Below are 21,135 nucleotides of genomic sequence, written 5' to 3'. Positions count from 1 at the left end.
TTGCCACCTTGCGGGTCTGCTTGTTTACCTGAAGACGAGGAGATGCAGCCAAATTCAGTGGACCTCTTCGGGATGCCATTTGGTTGTGTAACTTCTCTTTATATGGGTTCTATGGGGCTTAGAAAGCAACTTTCACAAAATTTTAAGAAATAACTTTTTTCTTTTAAACTTTTGAACAATTAATAAAATACAACTTTAACAAAAAATTAACTCTTAAGTGCAACCATACAAAAAAACCCCTCCAAAATCAACAAAGTCCTTGAAAAGGCATCCAAGACGTGATGCTGTGTCCTCTCTCATCCCTTTGACGCAGCTGCACCCCGGGCTTCCGTCTTCTGGTTGGGAATTGTAGCCCTGCAAAAACAACACAACCCCAGTAACACCAGCTACACACAATACACAAACACCACTTTCAATCATATTTTACATACAACATTTGATTACCTTATTCAAGGTGATAAGAGCTTATCATTTATTAAGCTCCGCCAGCAAACAGTCTCCTCCTCTAGCTTCTGACTCCACCCCACCGGGCTAAACCAATTAACCTCACAGGGGTTACAGTTGCACCTAAGAGTTAATTTTTGTTAAAGTTGTACTTTATTAATTGTTAAAAAGTTTAAAAGGAAAAAAAAGTTATTTCTTAAAATTTTGTGAAAGTTGCTTTCTAAGCCCCATAGAACCCATGAAAAGAGAAGTTATACTAACGCACACCTTGTCTGTATGGATGTGTAAGTTAGCATTTGTAGGTCTGACCTTGCACTTATATTAAGCCTTTTTCCCCCATTGCCACCTGCTCACCCTGATTGAGGAGGAGATATTTGCAGCCTGTCTGGCTTTTCAGTCATTGCATTCCGCACATGCTCTCAGTCATTTAGTTGCCAGAATTCCTGGGAAATGTTACCTCCTGAAAAGAAAGCCAAGCCCCCAGGGAACTGATTGAGCCTGCAACCTCTGATGCTACCTGAGAGAAGAGAGTTGAAAGAAGCCTACTTGGCTGTGTGCAGGGCTTTTTTTCAGCCGGAACGCAGTGGAACGGAGTTCCAGCACCTCTTGAAAATGGTCACATGGCTGGTGGCCCCGCCCCCTGATCTCCAGACAGAGGGGAGTTGAGATTGCCCTCCACGCCACTGGCGCAGAGGGCAATCTAAACTCCCCTCTGTCTGGAGATCAAGGGGTGGGGGCACCAGCCATGTGACAATTTTTGCCGAGGGCGATTTAAACTTTAAAAAACTCCCCCCTTATTCCAGCTGACCCAAAGTAACATCATTGTGTGGTCCTGAGTTCCACTACCTCTTTTCCCAGAAAAAAAGCCCTGGCTGTGTGTGTGTGCGTGTGTATGTGAGACAACTGGAGGTCTATGATACGATAACCATCTTCAAGTACTTGAAGGGCTGCCGTAGAGAGGATGGCGCGGAGTTGTTTTCCGCTGCCCCAGAAGGTCAAACCAGAACCAATGGGTTGAAATTAAATCAAAAGAGTTTTAAGCTAAACATTAGGAAGAACTTCCTGACAGAGCGGTCCCTCAGTGGAACAGGCTTCCTCGGGAGGTGGCGGGCTCTCCTTCTTGGGAGGTTTTTAAGCAGAGGCAATGCTAATTCTGTGAACCTGGGCAGATCATGAGAGGGAGGGCAGGAAGGGCTACATTAGTGCTTAGTTCTCGTGGCCCTTCTTACATGCCCAGGATAAGGCCAATCACTGCTTTGGGGTCAGGAAGCAATTTTCCCCAGGCCAGTTTGATCCTGGAGGTGTTTCGCCATCTTCTGGACATGGAGCAGGGGCCACTGGGTGTGTGGGGGAAGGGGGAGGTAATTGAGCATTTCCTGCACTGTGCAGGGGGTTGGACTAGATGTCCCTAGAGGTCCCTTCCAACCCGATGATTCTATGCACCCCTCTGTCCCACCCAGGATGGCGGGGTGGGGTGGTGGTGGAGAGGAGCGGATGTCAGGTGAACTCTGAACTAAGTTTAGGCTAGAATACTTTTCTGATGCTCGATACTCCCAATTGTAGCCTGTATTGTTATACTGTACCCTGTTGGTGGTACTTAGTTTTTTAAAAAAAAGCTTCAGCTTGTTAAAAGAATCATGACTGCACTGTATCGTACCCACAGACCCAAACGCTTATTCATGCAGCATTTTTCTCCGGGCTTAGTGCTTCCCCCAGCAACAAGGGGCTTGGGGGACACAGTAATTGGGGGGGGCTGGCAGCCATTTGATCAGGGCTCAATATTCTCACAACACTCAAAACTCTTGCAAGGGTTTAAAGGGGCAGTGAAAGAATCCTACAAGGAAGGCTGCAATTTCATTGAGAGCCAGCTTGGTGTAGCGGTTAAGAGTGCGGGACTCTTATCTGGAGAGCCGGGTTTGATTCCCCCCTCCTCCACTTGAAGCCAGCTGGGTGACCTTGGGTCAGTCACAGCTTTCTCAGAGCTCTCTCAGCCCCACCCACCTCACAGGGTATTTTGTTGTGGGGATAATAACAACACACTTTGTAAACTGCTCTAAGCAGGTGTTAAGTTGTCCTGAAGGGCAGTATATAAATTGAATGTTTTTGTTGTTATCATGTGAAACCAGCCCTCTGGACAAACACAGCTGTTTCCAAACGCATTGGCTTGTTGCAAGTGACAGAGGGAGAGACAGAGACCTCCATGGGTGCAGTGAACATTACACACTCCGCCTACCATACCCCAGCCCACCCTCCACCTCACCAGCCCCATGGGTACCAATCACTACTGGGGGCGAGGGGGGCATGGTGGTCAGGGACACTTGTAACCAAAGCCTAGGCAGTAGGAGAACAGGTATGTGGGCCAGCCGTCGGCCTCCCACGTGAACTCAGATCAGGCAGGCCCCCCTGCATTCCCACCTGTAGTGTGGTATCCCCGAGCCATCAGTCCATCATAAAAGAAAGATGCACTTCTTTGCTTAGCAGAGAATTTATTATAATTTCGAAAGCCAAAAGCATCAAAGAGGGCAGAGGGGGGCCTGATGGTCAAGAAACACCAAAGAAATCAGCACAGAACTTTTCAAAATGGCTGTAGATGTCGCAAGAGGGTGTATTATTAGATTCTCTCCTCCCTGCTATTACCTTCACATTTCCTTTACAGAACTAAACCATCTTCCAGGCAACGCTCCCTTCAGCTCAGCCTGGAGGAAAATACTTCCGGAGAAGGTTCTTTGGTGGGCCAGGTGGGGTGTACTTATTTGATGCTGTTAGAAACATTAAAGGCCCATACTGGACTGATACTGGAAAAGCTCTCTTGATATCTGCGCTAGGCAAACACAAATCAAGAGCACGGTGCCCTCCGATTGGATGGAGGCAGATTTCATGCAAATTAACAAAGCAACTATTTGGAAAGATTTTGAGGTTAATCTCAGGCAAGAAACAGCCTGAGGCATCCAAGAATTGGGTCCATGTCTGACACTCCTGAGGCCGTTTGCACCTTGGACGTCCTCTGCAGGTCTAGTAGAAAGGCCTGTACTTGCACACATATGGAAATGGATTAGAACAATCACGCTGGATCCACCGGGAAGAACCTGCGAGGCGGAAGGAGAGGAGCAACTGTGAGGGGCCGGGAGACATTTGGCAGACGAGGAAGAAGCGGCTGTGTAGTCTAGACCTCAACTAAACTCAAGTGCTCCCTCCCAACAGACTCTTTGGCACAAGGTGGCCTGTTCAGTAAGACCCCTCCCAATAAACGGTGTCTCTTAACAATGCAGCTCCAAACACCCTGTACCAGTCTACCCTAAAGTGCATGTGTCACAAACTGCACGCATCGGTCCACTAACCCATTGCTGAAATAAGCAAATACCCATGTTTGTCTTGTTCTTTCTGGTTTTGGTAGCCATGGTGGAGGGGACAAGGAATCCCAAATCTCTGCTTTGCCCCATGGCTATTTGGGGTCCTGGTCAGCCTCCCCATAACCCCCAAGGCCCCACTCTCATGGGAGAGACATATAATGATAGGACCTTCATTTAAAGAACAAACACAAATCTCGGCTTTCATTTTGGGGATGCTGAGTTCTGCTGAATGAGATACCAAAAATTCATGTATGAGCAGCGTATGCCCAAGACTAAGGTTGCCAGGCCCCTCAATCTCCTGGCCAGGGGGGGAGGGGACAGGGGCCTGGCACTTACCTTTTGGGAGAGGGGGGTGCATGTGCACAGAGCATGTGCACACCCCCACAGGCATGATGATGTCACATCAGGGTGATGTCATCCCATCACCAGGAGCTGCAGAATGCGCCCAAAACAGGCCATTCTGCCGCAGATTGGGCCTGGTTTTGAGGCGCTGTGTAGCGCAGGAGCACTCCTGCGCTCCTCAGCAGCCCTGATCCGGGCCAAAACGGGCCCGATCCCAGCGGCTGTGGCACATGCGAGCACGCTGCGCAGCAGGGGAGTGAGCAAGGAAGGTGTGCACCCCCCCCCACCCCACTGCTCAGGTAAGTGAGGGTGGGGTGTGGGGAGCGGGGGTGGGAGATCCCCCGCCCCCACCGGGGGTCTGGGATCCCTACCCAAGACACACCCTCCCCTCTCTGCCTTGGAGCCAGGTAACCTCCAGGAACACCTTTTAGACACAGCCATTCCCTCCATCTGCCAAGAGCCTTCTGACATACCTGATGGGGAGATGGCAACACACAGAGAAGAATAGCTGGAGGGCCTCCACCCATTCCAGAAGGAGGCACTTGGATCATATGGGGTTCCACTGCTCCATGCCCAGTTCTGTCCCTGTTGTGGGTGAAAGAGAAAAGTCCTATGAAGAGAGAGGGCCCTCCAGGAGAATCACTGGCAGGGCAGTGGCCTGGATGCAGGAGGAAGTCAATCTCCAGAGCAGCAGGAGTGGGCTTAGGCCAGGCAGAGGAGCTCTAGGGTGAAGGTCCCTTGCAGAGCTCGGAAAACAAAGGACCGGCCAACTCAGAGCGGGACCACAAGTGACGCCTGACACAGGTTGGACACTTGCCAGCTTCCCTCAAGTTTGATGGGAAATGTAGGCAGCTTGGCGGAATGTTGGACAAGTGACAGTTGAGACCGTTGGACAGCAGTCGGAGAGCCAAGCTGCAAGATCAGGACGCCTACATTTCCCATCAAAACTGGAGGGAAGCTGACAAGTGTCCAACCTGTGTCAGGCGTCACTTGTGGTCCCGCTCTCAGCTGCACTGAACTCAGCAGAGTTTTAAAGGTTAAAGCCCTTCTGCCCTCCCCTCCCTGTACATCCCCAACCCATCAAGCCTGCACATGTGAGCGAATTATGTTTCCTGGCAGATCATTTTTTTTTATTTAAGCTATAAAAGTAAACATAAAAGATAAAAAAACAACATTCTTAAAAAAAACACTAATAATACATATAAATAAGAAATAACAAACAAGACAAACAGCTAATAATAATAAAATAAAAATACAATTTAAAAAGATTTAAAAAGAAAAATACTAAAACAAAACTCCAAATTGAGTTCCGATTTTCTCCGCAACAAATATGTATCATTTTCAAAGTCTCGCTTATTCTATGTTAAACATAAGAGCCCTCTTTTTTCTATCGTCCATGATTCTTAATCCATAAATCCAGATATCATCAAATCATTATTATCTATTTCATGTAAAAAGTCTATATAAATGTTTTCCATTCAACCAAAAATGTAGATAATGGCTTTTCTCTGATCAGTGAAGTGAGTTTTGCCATTGATGCAAACTCCAAAACTTTTATCCACCATTCCTCCATTGTAGGCAATGTATTTATTTATTTTATTTGACTTATATCCTGCCCTCGTGTAGATCCAGAACTCCACTGGAAGCCAGTGCAGCTGGCACAGCACAGGATGGACATGCGCTCGAACAGGTGTTCCTATAAGAACGCATGCCGCTGCGTCCTGGACCAGCTGCAGCTTCCGGGTCAGGCCCAAGGGCAGCCCAGCATAGAGTGAGTTGCAGTAGTCTAGCCTGGAGGTGACCTTTGCATGGGTCACTGTGGCCAGATCCCAAGATGAGAGATAGGGCTCCAGTTGCCTGGCCTGTCTAAGGTGAAAAAAGGCAGACCTGGCAACAGTCATGACTTGGGCTTCCATTGAAAGTGCAGCATCCAAAGTCACACCCAGGCTTCTCACCATCAACGAAGGCTTCAGTTGTACCCCTCTGAGGGCTGGGAGCTGGATCCACAACCCCATTGCTCTACGACCCAGACACAGAACCTCCGTCTTCAGGGGATTCAATTTCAGGCAACTCTGACATAACCATACTGTCACAGCCTCAAGACCCTTGGCCAAGGAATCCAGAGCACAGTCAGACTAGTCGTCCATCAACAGATAGAGCTGGGTGTCATCCGCATACTGGTGACATCCCAGCCCAAAATTGCAGACTACCTGGGCGAAGAGGCGCATGTAGATGTTAAATAGCTTCGGGGAAAGAATTGCCCCCTGAGGGATGCCACACACCAAGGAATGGCGGGCGGACATCTGTTCCCCAAGTGCCACCCTCTGTCCCCAACCGTGGAGGAAGGAGCTCAGCCACTGAAGGGCTGTCCCACAAATCCCCACGTCGGCGAGGCAGTGGGTCAAGAGATCATGATCGACCGTGCCGAACGCTGCTGTAAGATCCAAAAGTATAAGCAGTGCCGACCTGCCCTGATCCATGGCCAGATTTTTTGCCCATTTAATCATACATTCTTTTACTTGCTCTTCTTCTCTCTCAAACCTCAACAAAAGTTTGTACATTTTAGAAATAACATGTTCTTCACTTTACAGAGGGCAAAATCATGTCTCTTGTCTAATTTAAATCTCCCGGAGATTTGCATATAGGGAAACCATTGGCAAACATGCCCTTCTGCTACTACAAAAAAAAAAAAATAACCAGGAAGGGAGACTATTTGAGTCTCCAAATCTTCACCAGGCAGCAACAGGGTTCAGTTTATATTTTCTGTAATCATCCATGCAGAAAAATGCTAAGTCTGTTTCATGTGCTATTCCAGCTGCTTTGAGGGTGTTACCCTCTGCCAAAATGAGTTTGTCATCATCTTCTAAACTCACGAGTTCATTGGTCGTATCTGTACTTTTTAAAGGGAGGTGGAAGTCCTTTTCTTAATAACACATCATTCTTCACAAATGCAATACCCTTCTGCTACTAAATCCTCTCTTGATTTAATTTTGACTTAACCTTGAAAGAATTCCAACAAATCACAATAAGAGAACCATTTAATTGGACCCACCGTTTTCCTTCTAAAATGAGTGTCTTGCGATGATAACCAGAGAGGTATTTTTGAACAAAACCTAAGTTTGTATTTATTCCGTAGTCTCAAAAAGGCACGCCTGACATAATGATTATTAAACTCTGCATTGACCGTAGCCTTGTCGTACCATAAGTATCCATGCTACCCACATTTTAAGTGTGAGCAAATTATCTTTTAAAGAGTATTGTGGATTGCCATCCTTTGCCATGTCTGTTTGTGCTCTCCAGGGTAAGACAGCCATTCCCCAGGGGGAACGGCTACAAGATCCCCTGGCTCTGACTGGCTGTTGCCAGCAGATTCGCCCGGACTGCGGATCCTGTTCCTGCTCACGATGGTAACATGGAACACCCCAAATGGCCTCAATCAGCAACTATATCCACAGTTTAACTCCAAGACTTAAAATGTACAATACCTTTGGGTTTAATAAAAAACAACATTTAAAAAGAGAGCGGCCAATGTGGTCACCCACCCTATAGGAGACTGGATCATGCAAACCAATCCAGACATTGTAGCCAGCATTTTGACGTCTGAGGTAAGAAGAAAGAAATCTAAGTTCTTGAATATCCTGAATGGAAACCAGGTGAGCTCCTTCTTCCAACGTCTGGCATTCTTTCTGCAATGAGAATGAAGTTTTTACCAGAGAGTTATCATTTACTGCCACAAGCCAAGGAGCATGCACAGAAGGGTCTGGGAAGTGTTTTAAGACTTGCTGCCTGGGAGGGGTAGAATCTAGCTACAGAGTTTCATCACAGATGCAGGTTGTTTCACTCAACAGAGTTTGTGTTGGAAGAGGAGCACTGAGCACTGTCCCTTTCCTCAGGTTTCAGAGGGGTCAAAGCCAAAGAGTTAGAAAGACACAGAGGTCAGGGCCTCTGTTTACTGTTTACTGCTCTGTCTATCCATTGATGTGTAGATTGCTATTCTCAGGACTTCCTCCTCATGACCTCCTTCTCCTTCTGTCTCTTCCTGGCTTTGTCTCAGCCATTCCACACCTTTTTGACCCTTCTCTCCATCTTACAGCCATGAATGCAGGATCCATGCCCATCCTTAGATTAGATAGGTAGCTAGGATCTATTTCTCCTCCTTTCCTATCAGAGTATGGAGTTCTTACATTAAAGAACTCTTATTTCCTTTTTCTAAATACAAGCAAGTTTGTTATTTTCTCTCCTACACTCACGCCAGCCAGCATAACTTGTTCACCACTCTCAGTGAGGCACTAATCTCTCTAGAAGAGAGGTATATAAGTGCAGTTGTTGTTGTTGTTGTTATAATAACAAGCTCACATCACCTATGATCATGCTTTCACTGCAAACGATGTAATTCTGCCAACAGCCCAACTATGGAATCCCTTAAACAGGATTTCTGAGGTCAACATATGATTTGTCAGTTTGTTTTCCACTGTTAAGCAGCATCAAGGGGGGATGCGTTGCATCACAGCAGTGTGGCAGAAGAGAGCTCGATCCTGACCCTGCCTGCTGCTTTCCCCGGCAAGTCGTTTATTCTCAGGATGACTGCTCTAACATGCCCTCATTCCAGTTTTTCTCCAGGAGCTCAGGAGCAAGGGAAGGGCATGTTAGAGCAGCAGCAGATTCTTCCGCTGTCGCTGCGGCTGGAGCTTCACCGACACGGCGGCTTTCTCCAGAGCAGCTCCCCGGGAGCAGGACGCCCAGGGGGAAAGTAGCAGCTGCCCGCCCCCAAACCATCATTGGGAGCCCACTTGTCCTGCAGGCTTGTGACTGGAGGAATGATTTGCAAAAGCTGCTGCTGCTGCTGGCTTTCTCTGGCTCTTCAGGCAGTGATTCTAACACAGAGGGAAAGGACACTCAGATTTCACTTCCCAGGAAAACTTGCAAGAACGATCAAGTGTTCTCCACGTGAAAAAAGTCACTTGTAGCTTGGCTCTGAGAGAACTCTGAGAGAGCTGTGACTGACCCAAAGTCACCCAGTTGGCTTCAAGCAGAGGAGTGGGGAATCAACCTGGTTCTCCAGATTAAAGTCCTGCCACTCTTACTCACTACTTCCCCAGTCCCCCTCCCCCAATTCCCCAAGAATTTCCCAACCCGGGGCTGCAAACCCCAAGGAATCAGTTGTTTTTATTTCCACAGATGGAGGTCCAGACCAGCAGGCACCCAAAGGGCAGAATGGATTTGGAAATGCAGCTTGGCCTCCTGATGACATACATGTCTGGCTCCAGATAATTTTTTTTCTTTGCCCATTTTGCTTCTGAGTGAAGAACAGTTTCCACAAGACAGGTGCCCCACCCAGGGCTTCTTGGATAAAGGTGGGGTGCAAATGAGAGCCGGAGGTTCTGCCCCTTGCGATGCCACCGGCTTCCTCCTTGGGGTGGCAGGAAAGTGGCCAGATGGCAGGTTCTGCTTGTAGCACACAACTACAACCTAACACAAAAGCCCTGCAAAGATTTCAGTTTCAGTTCAACATTTTGACTATTTCAAGGGCTGGAGAATGTTGAAAAGGAATCTTGTCACGGACTTGTGTGTGTGTGGTTGCAGATTTTCCTTGGCCCCTTTTCTCACCCCCTTTCTTACCTCTGCTGAGCGCCAGGGAAGGGCATTTGAGAAAACCTCATAGCAGTTTCTTCTAAACAAAAGAGCCCCTTCCGGGCATGGAGACTTAGCTGTCACCGTGTCATCGTCTGCCCCTGCAAGAGACAAAAGATCTTTTCGGAACAGAATAAAATGCATGGAAGTGGTGGGGTTGGTGGAGAATATGTCAAAAATATCCAAGCTGCCCAGGACACATGAAGCCCAGTTAACAGTCCCTATATTAGTAAGCATTGTGAGAATAGCCTACCAATAAGAAGCACCTCTGTGCTCGAATAAGGACTGGTTTGTTACAAAACTGCCTGAAAGATTCAGTAGGATACTATGACCATACAAAAAAAATTACAAATACATTCAGAGGACAATCCAATGCCATGTTACTCCAGTCTAAGGGCCAAGCTACACGATACACCCAACCTATGCTGGGTCATGACTAGAGGTGGGCACAAACAGCAATACGAACAAAGAAAAGCCACGAACAGCCCAGTCCACTGTTTGTGAGTAAGCTGTTCATGAGGCCCCTTTTCCCGGCGAACAGGTGTTCGTTCCAAGCCCTCTTTGTGGCATCTGTCAGCCGTTTGTAAAGCCAGACAGTCTGGCACCTTTCAATCCGTTCCCCCGGCAGCATAGACATGGACTGTCTGAACTCTGTCTGAACTCCTTCTGGCTTTCTTTCTGGCTTGTAACCCCTCAAAGTAGCTTCCAGCAGACAGTCCAGTTTTTGCCACTGTGAAGAGAAAATGACATGAAAGGGGGAGACCCGTGGATCATGCCTTTCCCGGGGAGCAATCTCTCTGAAACTTGGGGGGTCTTTGGAGGACAGTGAGGACTATGTCCCCTGCAAATTTGGTGGGTATCAGACATTAGGAAGGTCAGTTGGTAACCCCTCAAAGTAGCTTCCAGCAGACAGTCCTGTTTTTGCCACTGTGAAGAGAAGATGACATGAAAGGGGGAGACGCATGGACTCTCCTTTCCCCGGCTCAAGTTCAGCTAAGTCCCAAGGGGGCCATTCTGGTTCCCACGAACCTCCAACTATGAACATGTTTGTGAACATGTCATGTCCATCGCTGTTTGTGAATCCCTGTTCGTGGACGGCAATGAACAACGAACACCATATTCAGGGTTTTTTACTGTTCGTGCCCACCTCTAGTTACGACTGTGCAACTGCATTTGCAGTCCGACGTACATCGGGAAACTCCCCTTAAAAAGTACTTGTTTGCTCGGTGCTATGAGGGAGCACTGCAAGGGTGGGATTCTGGTTTTCTTCCCACACTACTTCCACCAGCTTCAAGGGTAGTGGGGCCTTTTGCCCCTTTTCTCTGGCTCCACATGCCCAAGGAAGAGGTGAAAAGCCCCCCCCCCATCCTTTCCTCTTGTGAAAGTACGGTGGGAGAGAAATCAGAAACCCCTTCACCCCCTCTCAGCCCCAAGCGAATGAGTGCTTTTTAATGGGAGTGTATCATGAAACACCACTTCTGAAAACAGAGATTTTATGTCACTGTTCATGATCAATAGCCACTGAGTCCAGTAGCACCTTAAAGACTAACCAAATTTATTGTAGCACTAGAAATAAAGCCCGTTGTGCAAATAAATACAGCGGGCTCTAGAAATCTGGGGAGGGTTGGCGGAGGAGGGAGTCTGGAGAGGGCTGGCAGGTGGAGGGGCAAGGGAGGTCTGGGGAGAGCTGAAAGGCATGAGAGGTCTGGGGAGGATTGGCAGGTAGAGGGCAAGGTGGGGTCTGGGGAGAACTGAGAGGCAGGAGGGGTCTGGGGAGGATTGGCATGTGGAGGGGCAAGGGGAGTTTGGGGAGGGTTCAGAGGCAGGAGGGGTCTGGGGAGGGGCAAGGGGGGTCTGGGGACAGTTGGCAGGTGGTGGGGCAAGGGGAGTCTGGGGAGGGCTCAGAGGCAGGAGGGGTCTGGGGAGGGTTGGCAGGTGGAGAGGCAAGGGGGATCTGGGGAGAGCTGAGAGGCAGGATGGTTCGGGGAGGATTGACAGGTAGAGGGGCAAGGGGGATTTGGGGAGAGCTGAGAGGCAGAAGGTGTCTGGGGGGATTGGCAGGTGGAGGGGCTGAGAGGCAGGGGGCAACGTGCCTGTAGCCCTGTGAACCTCACTGAGCCAAGGCGCACCGCACCCCGGCTCCACCGAGAGTGGCACGGCACAGCTCCGGCGGGACTCAGAGGGCGATGGATGCTTTGCCTCTGCCCCGTCGCCCTAGCCCTGCTGAGAGCGGTTAGGCACAGCTCTGGCGAGGCTCCCAGGGCAGCAGGCACTTTGGTCGCACCCCGTCACCCAGGCTCCACCTGCAGACACATCACTCTTCCTGTGCCAGCCTCCTCCTCCAGCTGGGTGTCGTCCAGCGGCAGAGGGCCGGGCAGCCTCACCTGGCCGTCCAATGCCAGCGGCACCCTCTGGAGGCAGGGTCTGACAACTCACTTTTTATCCTGGTGCTCACGCAGGCGCAGAAGGAAAAATGTGAGTTGTCGGAAAGACGCTAAGAGAATTATGTCATAGGATAAGCTTTCAAGAACCACAGCTCTCTTTGTCAGATGCATCAGCAGCTTTCGAGAACTACAGCTTTCAGGATGCATTGTCAGAACAGAAATATAGGTCAGCTATTGCTTCCTGGTTGTGAATCTTGCTGCATCTAAATGTGGCGTTGGCATTGCTTTTGGACATCAATTATAGAACATATTTGTGCTGAAGGTGCTATGAAACCGGCCACTTTGTTTGACACATAAGATTTTTAAAAAGAATCAACTGTTGACTGGATTTACTGCTGGTTAAAAGTAATTGACTACTTTTGTGACATGACACTTTTGTTATTGATTTTATATATTCTGTTTATAAAGAATTTTTTTATTATTGTTACTGTTTTCTGCATAAACATTTTCTTTTGTGCATAATCTGCAGCCCATAAAATTCATTGAATGTCCTTGAGTGCCAGTATTTCGAGAGAGAGAGAAAAAGTTATCTCTGTCCACTTTCTCTGCTGCATGAATAATTTTATAAATCTCTGTCATAGCTGTCTTCTTTCTAAACTGAAAAGCCCCAGACTCTTCAGCCTCCCTTAGTAGGAAAGAGCTATAACCCCCCTATCATTTTCAGAGCATTCTTCTGCACTCCCATGAGTATTTAATTATCCAGAAAACTTATTCCTTGAAGTTGACATATAACTCCGTTGCAGCAGATTGCTTGCAAATTATTGCTAGACACAGTCTGGAGGGAATGGAAACTGGCTAGGACTGGCTGGATTGGTCACCAATTATTTAACTGGACCAGAACAAACTGAACAGCAATTTGATTGACAGTTCCAAAACTCACCTTCCACCCGAGGGTTAAAGATCAGGCAGCCCAGGAGGCAGAGGCCAAGGTAGACAACCTGTCCCATCTTCTCCTTCTCCTGCAAAATAAGATGCCATGTAAGCGACATCCCAGCGTATTCACCTGACTAGTAACCTGGAGTCCCTTTATCGAGGCTTGCACTAATTCCGTGGCTCTGGCTCCATACCAGCTCCCCAAACCTCCGATTTATGAACATATGAGCTATGAACAGCAAGCGCTCCCCTGTGGACCCTCCTTGTTGGCTGCCGAGAATATAAACGTGGCAGCCAATCAAGCGTCATCTCAGTCATCTCCTCCTTCTCCTTCTTTAGAGGTCCCTTTGGAGATCCTATGCACTGTGACCTTGTGCTGGAGTGGCGGGAGGGCAATCTCAACTCCCCTCTGTCTGGAGATCAGGGGGCGGGGCCACCAACCATGTGACCATTTTCAAGAGGTGCTGGAACTCCGTTCCACTGCATTCCCTGCTGAAAAAAAACCTGGAAAGGACTAAAGTCAATCCCTGGTTTGGGGAGAGGCTCCCTGGTGTCCAGAGATTATCAAAAACTCTTGATTCTCTCACTGAGAAGCTTTCATGGCTGTGCAAGAGGCACAAGTTCAGTGGCTGAGATTTTCTCCATCATAGAGATGCAGCAATTGGGTAGACCAGGCCTGTCTATTGCATTGCCCTTAGAGATAAAAGAGTCCTTCCAAAGGGGGTGGGTGCGTTTCTGTCTTGGAATTGTACTTGGGGAGGGGGGTGGGAGCAAACTGAAATCTGGCAGGATATGCCACCCCCAGGTTCTTGCCAAGCAATAAAGGGGAGGGGGAGATGGCTCACCTTTGTGTTGTGGGTTTGTATTAGAGCACGACCTCCCCTTCACTTACTACCTTCACTTATCTTTGTTTGCCTGTGTGGCTGCCAGTACACACACACACACAGAGAGAGAGAGAGAGAGAGAGAGAGAGAGATGGACCTTACCTGTCTCTGTCTGTTCTTTGTTTCCAAGGTAGTAGAGCAAATGAAGCAGAAGGAACCGGTAAAAAGGGTGGTGGGTGCTGCAGATTTATAAGGCCGGGACTGATGCTGCCGGTGGCTCTGCACACACCCCTCCTTCCGCCAGCCTCCAATCAGCCTCAAGGTAAATGGAAACCTGAGAATGCTCCCGACTCATTGGCTGAGCCTCCCAAACCCAGCTAGGCCAGGGGAAAATGCATATTCTGCCAGTTTGGTTCAAGTGTCTGACCAGCATTTGGGAGACCCAGGTTTGAATCCCCATTCTGGTATGATGCTTGCTGGTAAGACCAGTCCCACACTCTTGGCCGAACCTACCTCACAGGACAAAAGACAGGAAAGGAGAATGATGTAAACTGCTTTTGGTACTCGCTGGGGAGAATGGGGAAGTAAAAAAGAAGTAAAGGTAGGTAAAGGTTGGCCCCTGTGCAAGCACCGAGTCATTACTGACCCATGGGGGGATGTCGCATCACGACATTTTCTTGGCAGACTTTTTGTTATGGGGTGGTTTGCCATTGCCTTCCCCAGTCATCTATACTTTATCCCCAGGAAACTCATTTTACCGACCTCGGAAGGATGGAAGGCTGAGTCAACCATGAACCGGTTACCTGAACCCGGCTTCCACCAGGATCGAGCTCAGGTCATGAGCAGAGCTTGGGCTGCAATACTGCAGCTTACCACTCTGCGCCACGAGGCTCTCTAAAAAAAGTAAATACATAAATAAAATTCTTACGTTTTTGTGGAAATTGAGAGCTTTCTTGGGGATGAGGACAGGAGCTTGTAAAGATCAGCTCATGTGGTCCTTAAGCTGCTGTCGTGGATCCTTCTCGAATTGTTTAGGGTGGCCTACACAAGATTCAAGAAGAGATTCTGAATGTGGGTCAAGGAAACTGCCCGTTTCCTCACTTCTTCGACCACTTCACACACTCCTGTGTTCAGTTCCTTCTGTGCTAAATCTCACCCACTAGGCAGTCTGGAAGGATCTCTGCAGTTTCTTTGCCGACATTTCCCTGGTCAAATTCTACTTGTGAGGCATCTTAATGATTTGGATTTCAGCAAACATTAAGAAACAAAATAAGGGGGTGGGGGGACCCTTGAGATTCATGGAAAGTGTGGAATGCAAATAAATAATAATAAAATATCCCTTGGCTTTCTTTTCTTGGCTTCCTCATGGCTTGGGTGATGCTTGGTGAGGATTTCAAAATCAGAAGGAGTCCAGAGATCAGGGCTTTTTTTCAGCTGGAACGCGGTGGAATGGAGTTCCGGAACCTCTTCAAAATGGTCACATGGCTGGTGGCCCCGCCCCCTGATCTCCAGGCAGAGGGGAGTTGAGATTGCCCTCCGAGGGCAACCCACTGAGTTCCACCACCTCTTTTCCCAGAAAAAAAGCCCTGCCAGAGATCCTATGCAGAGTTAGGCCCAAGGTTTCAACAGGCTCAGAGTTAGGCCCAAGGTTTCAACAGGATCAGAGTTGGTCTCAAGGATTTCAACAGGATTGGGTGCTCCTAACTCTACATAGGATCTCCTCTTTGGGTTTGAGATCATTAGAGCACTTCTTCTTCTACTGCAGTAAATGTGAGCAGGGCAGAAACTGACCAACGGTTGCCCTAACTAGAACCCATCTGTCTGGGGTGGCAGACCCACCCCTAAACTCCCCTATTCTAGGGGAACCTCCAGCAAGGGGCAGCCATTCCCGAGCACTGCCGATGCAGGCTGACCAAGCAGGGGCTGTGGGGAAAGGAGCCAGGCTACTTACCCGGAGGTGCTGGGAGAGGCAGCCCGCTTGAGAGGAGCCAGGGTGAACCTCTTCCCCCTGCCTCTTCCCCATGACTGAGGCTCATCCGAGGTTTTAATGGAAAAGGGGGACTTTGGAGGGTGCTGTAGTCCCAGACTCGCTGTGGGTGCCTAGGAACATCCTTGAGATCTTCTCAGCAGTAGACCCTTGCATGCAGTAAATGACTTGTGTGAATATCTGACCATCCTAGCCAGAGTGGATGAATCCCTGCTAAGCAGTTACATGCGGCATCTGTATCAAGGCCTCTATCGAGTTATCTGCATATGAATTACAAATCAACACCTAACTAACCACAGATCAGGGAATCTAGCAGGAATGTCCACAAGTAGGCAGAGGCCAGTCCCTTGCAAACCGGACAGTCCTAGCTAGAGGAGAGGAATCTTGGATTTTCAGGAGTCCGGGCTCAGTTCCGAAGCAGGGCAGCAGCCTGGAGATTGTAGAGGTTGAAGCAACAACTCCTGTTGTACGGAAAAGGCCGCCCTCATATAGCATGACCGAAGCCCACCCGCTTTGTCAGAAACCTCCTCAAAAACAAAAAGATTCTTGGTGTGTGTGAGGATTTTTGAAGAGCCCTTCAGGAACAGACCAAGTTGGGTCCATCAAGGCAGCATCTAGTTTCCAACAAAGGCTGAGGAGATGCCTTGAAGAAGTCCATAGCAGAACATGAGCACATCTGCACTCCTTCATTGTTTATCCCCAGCAATGAGAGGCACTGCCTTAGCACATGAAGATAGCTGTAGGTGGGTAGCAGTCTTGGTCTGCAGTAGAACAGCAGGGTTAGAGTCCAGCGACGCCTTAGAGACCCACTAGGTTTTCAGGGTGTAAGCTTTCAAAAGTCAGAGGTCCCTGCTTCAAATACAAATATCTGATCAAGATGGGTAGCCATGTTTGTCTGTCTGTAGCAGCAGAAGAGCGCAAGAGTCCAGTAGCACCTATAAGACTAACAAAATTTTGGGTGGAGTAGGAGCTTTCGTGAGCCACAGCTTACGAAAGCTCCTACCCAATCACAAATTTTGTTCATCTTACTGGACAAATATCTGAAGAATAACAAATTTTGTTAGTCTTACAGGTGTTACTGGACAAATATCTGCAGAAGAGAACTCTGACTCACATGAGCTTACGCTCTGAAAACCTTGTTGGTCTCTAAGGTGCCCCTGGACTCAAATGCTGCCATTTGTATATGAAGGTTCCACTTAGCCTTTGATATAGGAGGGCTGTACTGTAAGAAAGTGGCCTCAAGAGATCCATCAGTAAAGGGAAAAGGAGGGACCACAGGCTTTACTATTCTTGCTATAAGCGTGATCCTACAGGGCAGTTTCTACATTGTGTAATGTGCCACATTTAGAATTGCTTATCCTGTTTCAACATTTCTTCAGTTCTGTATTGGATTTCTGCAGGTTTTAAATCTTTGCCAATTTGCTTTCAGATGCCTTATGTCCATTGTTTATGGAAATGTCTTTGAAATTGATTGTATTGACACTGTGTAATTCACCTTGAGTCTTATTTAACAGGTTATCTGAGGAAATGGGTGAGGGGGGCAGGAAAGAAACTGCTGGCATTCATTGGACTGTGCAAACATTTGGCATTGCACCGGACTCACCTTCAATCAGGCCTTGTCAAAGCACACCTGGCTGCATCCTGGCACATCCTCTCCTGCCACGTCCCGGAGAAGCACAGCTGGCAGCTGCAGGAGGGTTATCAGTTTCCTGCCCTTCTCATATCTCTCTGCAGTAAATCTGGGAGGATTCTCCATGTAGAACCCACCTGGTTTGCTTATCCTTATCTTAGTCCTTTCATCTGCCCCATCATATCCATCTCATTCCTTCCCAATGAGATATTTCCTTTGTTCTCCAGGTCTTTGTGGGGGAAGCGGAAAAACCCAATGCAGAAAAACGTAATGGTAGAGAGAAGGGCCATTTCCACACTGCTTATCTTCCCTCCGAATGACCTGGAATGTCGCGCAAAAAACACGGAAGATTGCGTTTTCTCGCGTGAGATTTGTGTGACATCGTGCAAATCTCGTGCAAGAAAAGGCGATCTTCTGTGTTTTTTGCGTGACATTCCAGGTTGTTCCGAGGGAAGGTAAGCAGTGTGGAAATGGCCATGGTATACCACCTGAGTAATTTGCTGTCTTGGAAATTCAGCCCAAGGAGGGGGACATGATTATTAGGACGCCCCCTCCGGTGACGTGCCTGTAAGTATCAAATCCACCACTGATTTCAACTGCTTTGGCCTAGAAGGCCATTCTAGGTGACTGGAGATACCGTGGTTGGAGAGAGGCCACAGCTAGTGGTGCAGATCATTCCTTGCATAGAAAAAAAACCACGGTTCAATCCCTGGCACCTCCAGTTAAAAGGCACAGGAAACAGGTGATCTGGAATACCTCCCCCTAAGATACTGGAAAGCCACTGATTTTGTTGGAACAGGGGGTCTGATGCAGGATAGGACGTGTGTATTCATGGGCAAATCATCAGCTTTCTATGCAGGCAGTCTCCAGTTAAAAAACAACAGGTAGCAGGTGATGGGAAAGGCCTCTGCCTGAGATGCCAGAAGTTAGACCGTTCCTGTTGGCATCAGTGGGTATCCCTGCACAAGATTGCAGCTGACCCTCCAAGATCCCTTCCAACTCAGACATTCACTGTTCTTTCTGTTCTGCCCAGAGAAGCTACAACAGAGGACAGGACCAGGGCTTTTTTTTCAGCTGGAACGCGGTGGAACGGAATTCTGGAACCTCTTGAAAATGGTCACATGGCTGGTGGCCCCACCCCCTGATCTCCAGACAGAGGGGAGCTTAGATTGCCCTCCACGCCACAACCCACTGAGTTACACCACCTCTTTTCCCAGAAAAAAGCCCTGGACAGGACTAATTCTGCACCCTGTCACAGCACACCAGAACAGATGGGGAACGAGGCTGTCCTCTATCAAAGGGGCCATGTTGGCACTTCTCGTGTTACATGTTGTTGGGAGTTGGCTCCCAACAACATGGTTGCAACCAAGGAAGTGGGCAGCCGGTAGCAGCATGTTTATGGATGTCATTTCAAGTCCCTGCATCCAGTATATGAGTTTGGATGGGTGCACAGCTAGGAAGGAACCAAAGGAAATTGGCCCAGGCTTTCTTAGCTGCAGAGGTGCCCACGTGAGGGTCCCTGGCTATGGAGACCAAGGGAAGAGGAAGAGAGCAAGGATGCCACCGATTCGTGAATGCCACCTGTTGTGAAGGTGTCCGCGCTTCTAAAGCGAGGCCCCTGAGGACCCACAAAATCAGGGGCCATTTCATAGAAAAAGAGATGCAGGAACTCATTAGCATAACTCATTAGCATAGCCCATTAGCATATGCCATGCCTCTTGCCATCACTGGAAGTGTGTCATTAGTATAGCTGATTTGCATATGCCACACCCCCTGACATCACCTATCTTGGCTGTTTTGAACCCAATCCTGGCCATTCAGGGACAAAATTGGGCCCAAAATGACAAAAAGGGTCTGAAAATGGGCCCAAAATGGCAAAAAGGGACTGAAAATGGCCACAAAGGGGCCCAAAATGGTCAGGATCAGGCCGCTGCTGAGTGGGAGAGTGATCCACCACCCATCAGAGGCCCGATCTGGGCCATTTTGGGACCAATCCTGGCTGTTTCAGCCACGATCCTGGCCATTTCGGGCCCAATCCAGGCCGCAGTGGGCCCCAAACGGCCAAAAATCAGGTGGGCGGGGCCACCTGACATGTGACCTCTTTGGAGAACTACCGGAACTGCGTTCATGTGTATTCCTCCTCAAAATGAGCCTTGCACAAAATAATAATCAAGTCTGCATGATCCGTAGCCACCCACCTACCCTCCCTATGGAAACCTGCGACGGTGCTCAAATTTGCTCACATTTTTGCTCGTTCCTAATTGCCATCAAATCACCAAGGCAATTCAGCAGCGACAAAAAATGGGCGTTTTGAACAAGGCAAGTTTGACGTGGATCGAATTCTTTGCAAAGTTCACAACATCCCTGTTTCCCCAAACCACTCTCCTCTCCTACAACATCGTCCCTAGGTCAAGGTCAAGGTAGTCCCCTGTGCAAGCACTGACCCATGGGCGGACGTCGCATCATAACGTTTTCTTGGCAGACTTTTTGTTACGGGGTGGTTTGCCGTTGCCTTCCCCACTCCTTGTCCCTAGAGAAGCTGAAAAGGCACCGCTTGGTTTCCTTTTCTGCCGTGTGGTGAAGAACAACGCGATGCTCTCAAGAGCGTTTTCCTGCTGGGAAACTGTGAGGGGCGGGGGAGAGATATCTCTCTGTGGCCCTCAAAATGGGGCACATCCCGTCACTTGCCTAGTGAAGGATATTCTTCCTTTCCACACGTGTGAGTGTGTGTAGCAGAGTACACAGTGAAGGACAGCGAGAAATAAAATATAATTTAAGATAAGTTTAGTTAAAGAAGAACTATTTACAATAAAATAAATAATAACCTGAGCAAAACATTCATGTACAGTCAGTTACAGGAACATGTAGTTTGGCCTGTAGTATTTCTGATATAGGGGAAAGCTTAGGGTTGCCAGCTCCAAGTTGGGAAATTCCTGGAGATCTGGAGGGTGAAACCTGGAGAAAGTGGGGTTTGGGGAGGGAAAGGACCTTGGCATGGCATAACTCCATACAGCCCCCCCCCCCGTAGCTATTTTCTCCAGGTGAACTGATCTCTGTGGCCTGGAGACCAGTTGTAATTCTGGGAGATCTCCAGCCACTTCCTGGAGGCTGGCGACCCTAGGAAAGCTACATGGTGGGCTGAAGTCTGCTGGCTTGAAAGCTCAAGCGTAATTTTAAATCGGTTAGGAGACTTGTGGGAAACTTGGCAGACTTGTGTCAGACGAAAAAGCTTCTGTTTTTCTGATCTAGTAGTTACACAGTGTTGCTGGTGGAAAGAACCACGATTGTCCAGAACGGAAATGTACGTGAAGCTCCCTTACCCCGAGTCAGACTGTTGGTCTATCCCGGTCAGCTTTGCCTGCTCAGACAAGCTCTCCAGGCTCTCAGGTGGAGGTCTTTTACACGGCCTATTACCTGCACCTTTTCACTGATGAAGCAAAGGGCTGAACTGGGGGCACGCTCTCTGCAGAAAACGTGAGCGGCACCTCTGGCCATGTCCTCTCTCCAACCACGGCTTCTCCGTTTATCTAGAGTGGCCGTCTAGGCCAAGGACATCACAGTCAGTGGTAGGTTTGACACTTACAGGAATGGTGCCGGAGGAGGGAGAGGG

General features: G+C 48.6%; 1 protein-coding gene across 1 annotated transcript; it reads right to left on the bottom strand.

Annotated features, from left to right (window-relative positions):
* Positions 1-2,910: 2,910 nt before the first annotated feature.
* Positions 2,911-14,258, bottom strand: LOC129335408 (lithostathine-like). Its single transcript, XM_054987856.1, has 6 exons — positions 14,071-14,258; positions 13,092-13,170; positions 9,756-9,868; positions 7,679-7,822; positions 4,610-4,721; positions 2,911-3,530 (listed from the first exon to the last, which is right to left on the bottom strand). Exons 2-6 carry the CDS (start codon positions 13,156-13,158, stop codon positions 3,457-3,459), a joined length of 510 nt encoding a protein of 169 aa, XP_054843831.1. The 5' UTR covers positions 13,159-13,170; positions 14,071-14,258; the 3' UTR covers positions 2,911-3,456.
* Positions 14,259-21,135: the final 6,877 nt, after the last annotated feature.

This window comes from Eublepharis macularius, chromosome 9 (genome assembly GCF_028583425.1).
Source record: "Eublepharis macularius isolate TG4126 chromosome 9, MPM_Emac_v1.0, whole genome shotgun sequence".
NCBI lineage: Eukaryota > Metazoa > Chordata > Lepidosauria > Squamata > Eublepharidae > Eublepharis > Eublepharis macularius.
This window is presented reverse-complemented; position numbering and strand designations above follow the sequence as displayed.

Coding starts and splice junctions, on each gene's coding strand:
- LOC129335408 (XM_054987856.1), bottom strand. CDS start 13,158: ATGGGACAGGTTGTCTACCTTGGCCTCTGCCTCCTGGGCTGCCTGATC. Junction 9,869..13,091: donor CTTTAACCCTCGGGTGGAAG/GTGAGTTTTGGA, acceptor TGTCTCTTGCAG/GGGCAGACGATGACACGGTG. Junction 4,722..7,678: donor ATGATCCAGTCTCCTATAGG/GTGGGTGACCAC, acceptor CACCCACAACAG/GGACAGAACTGGGCATGGAG.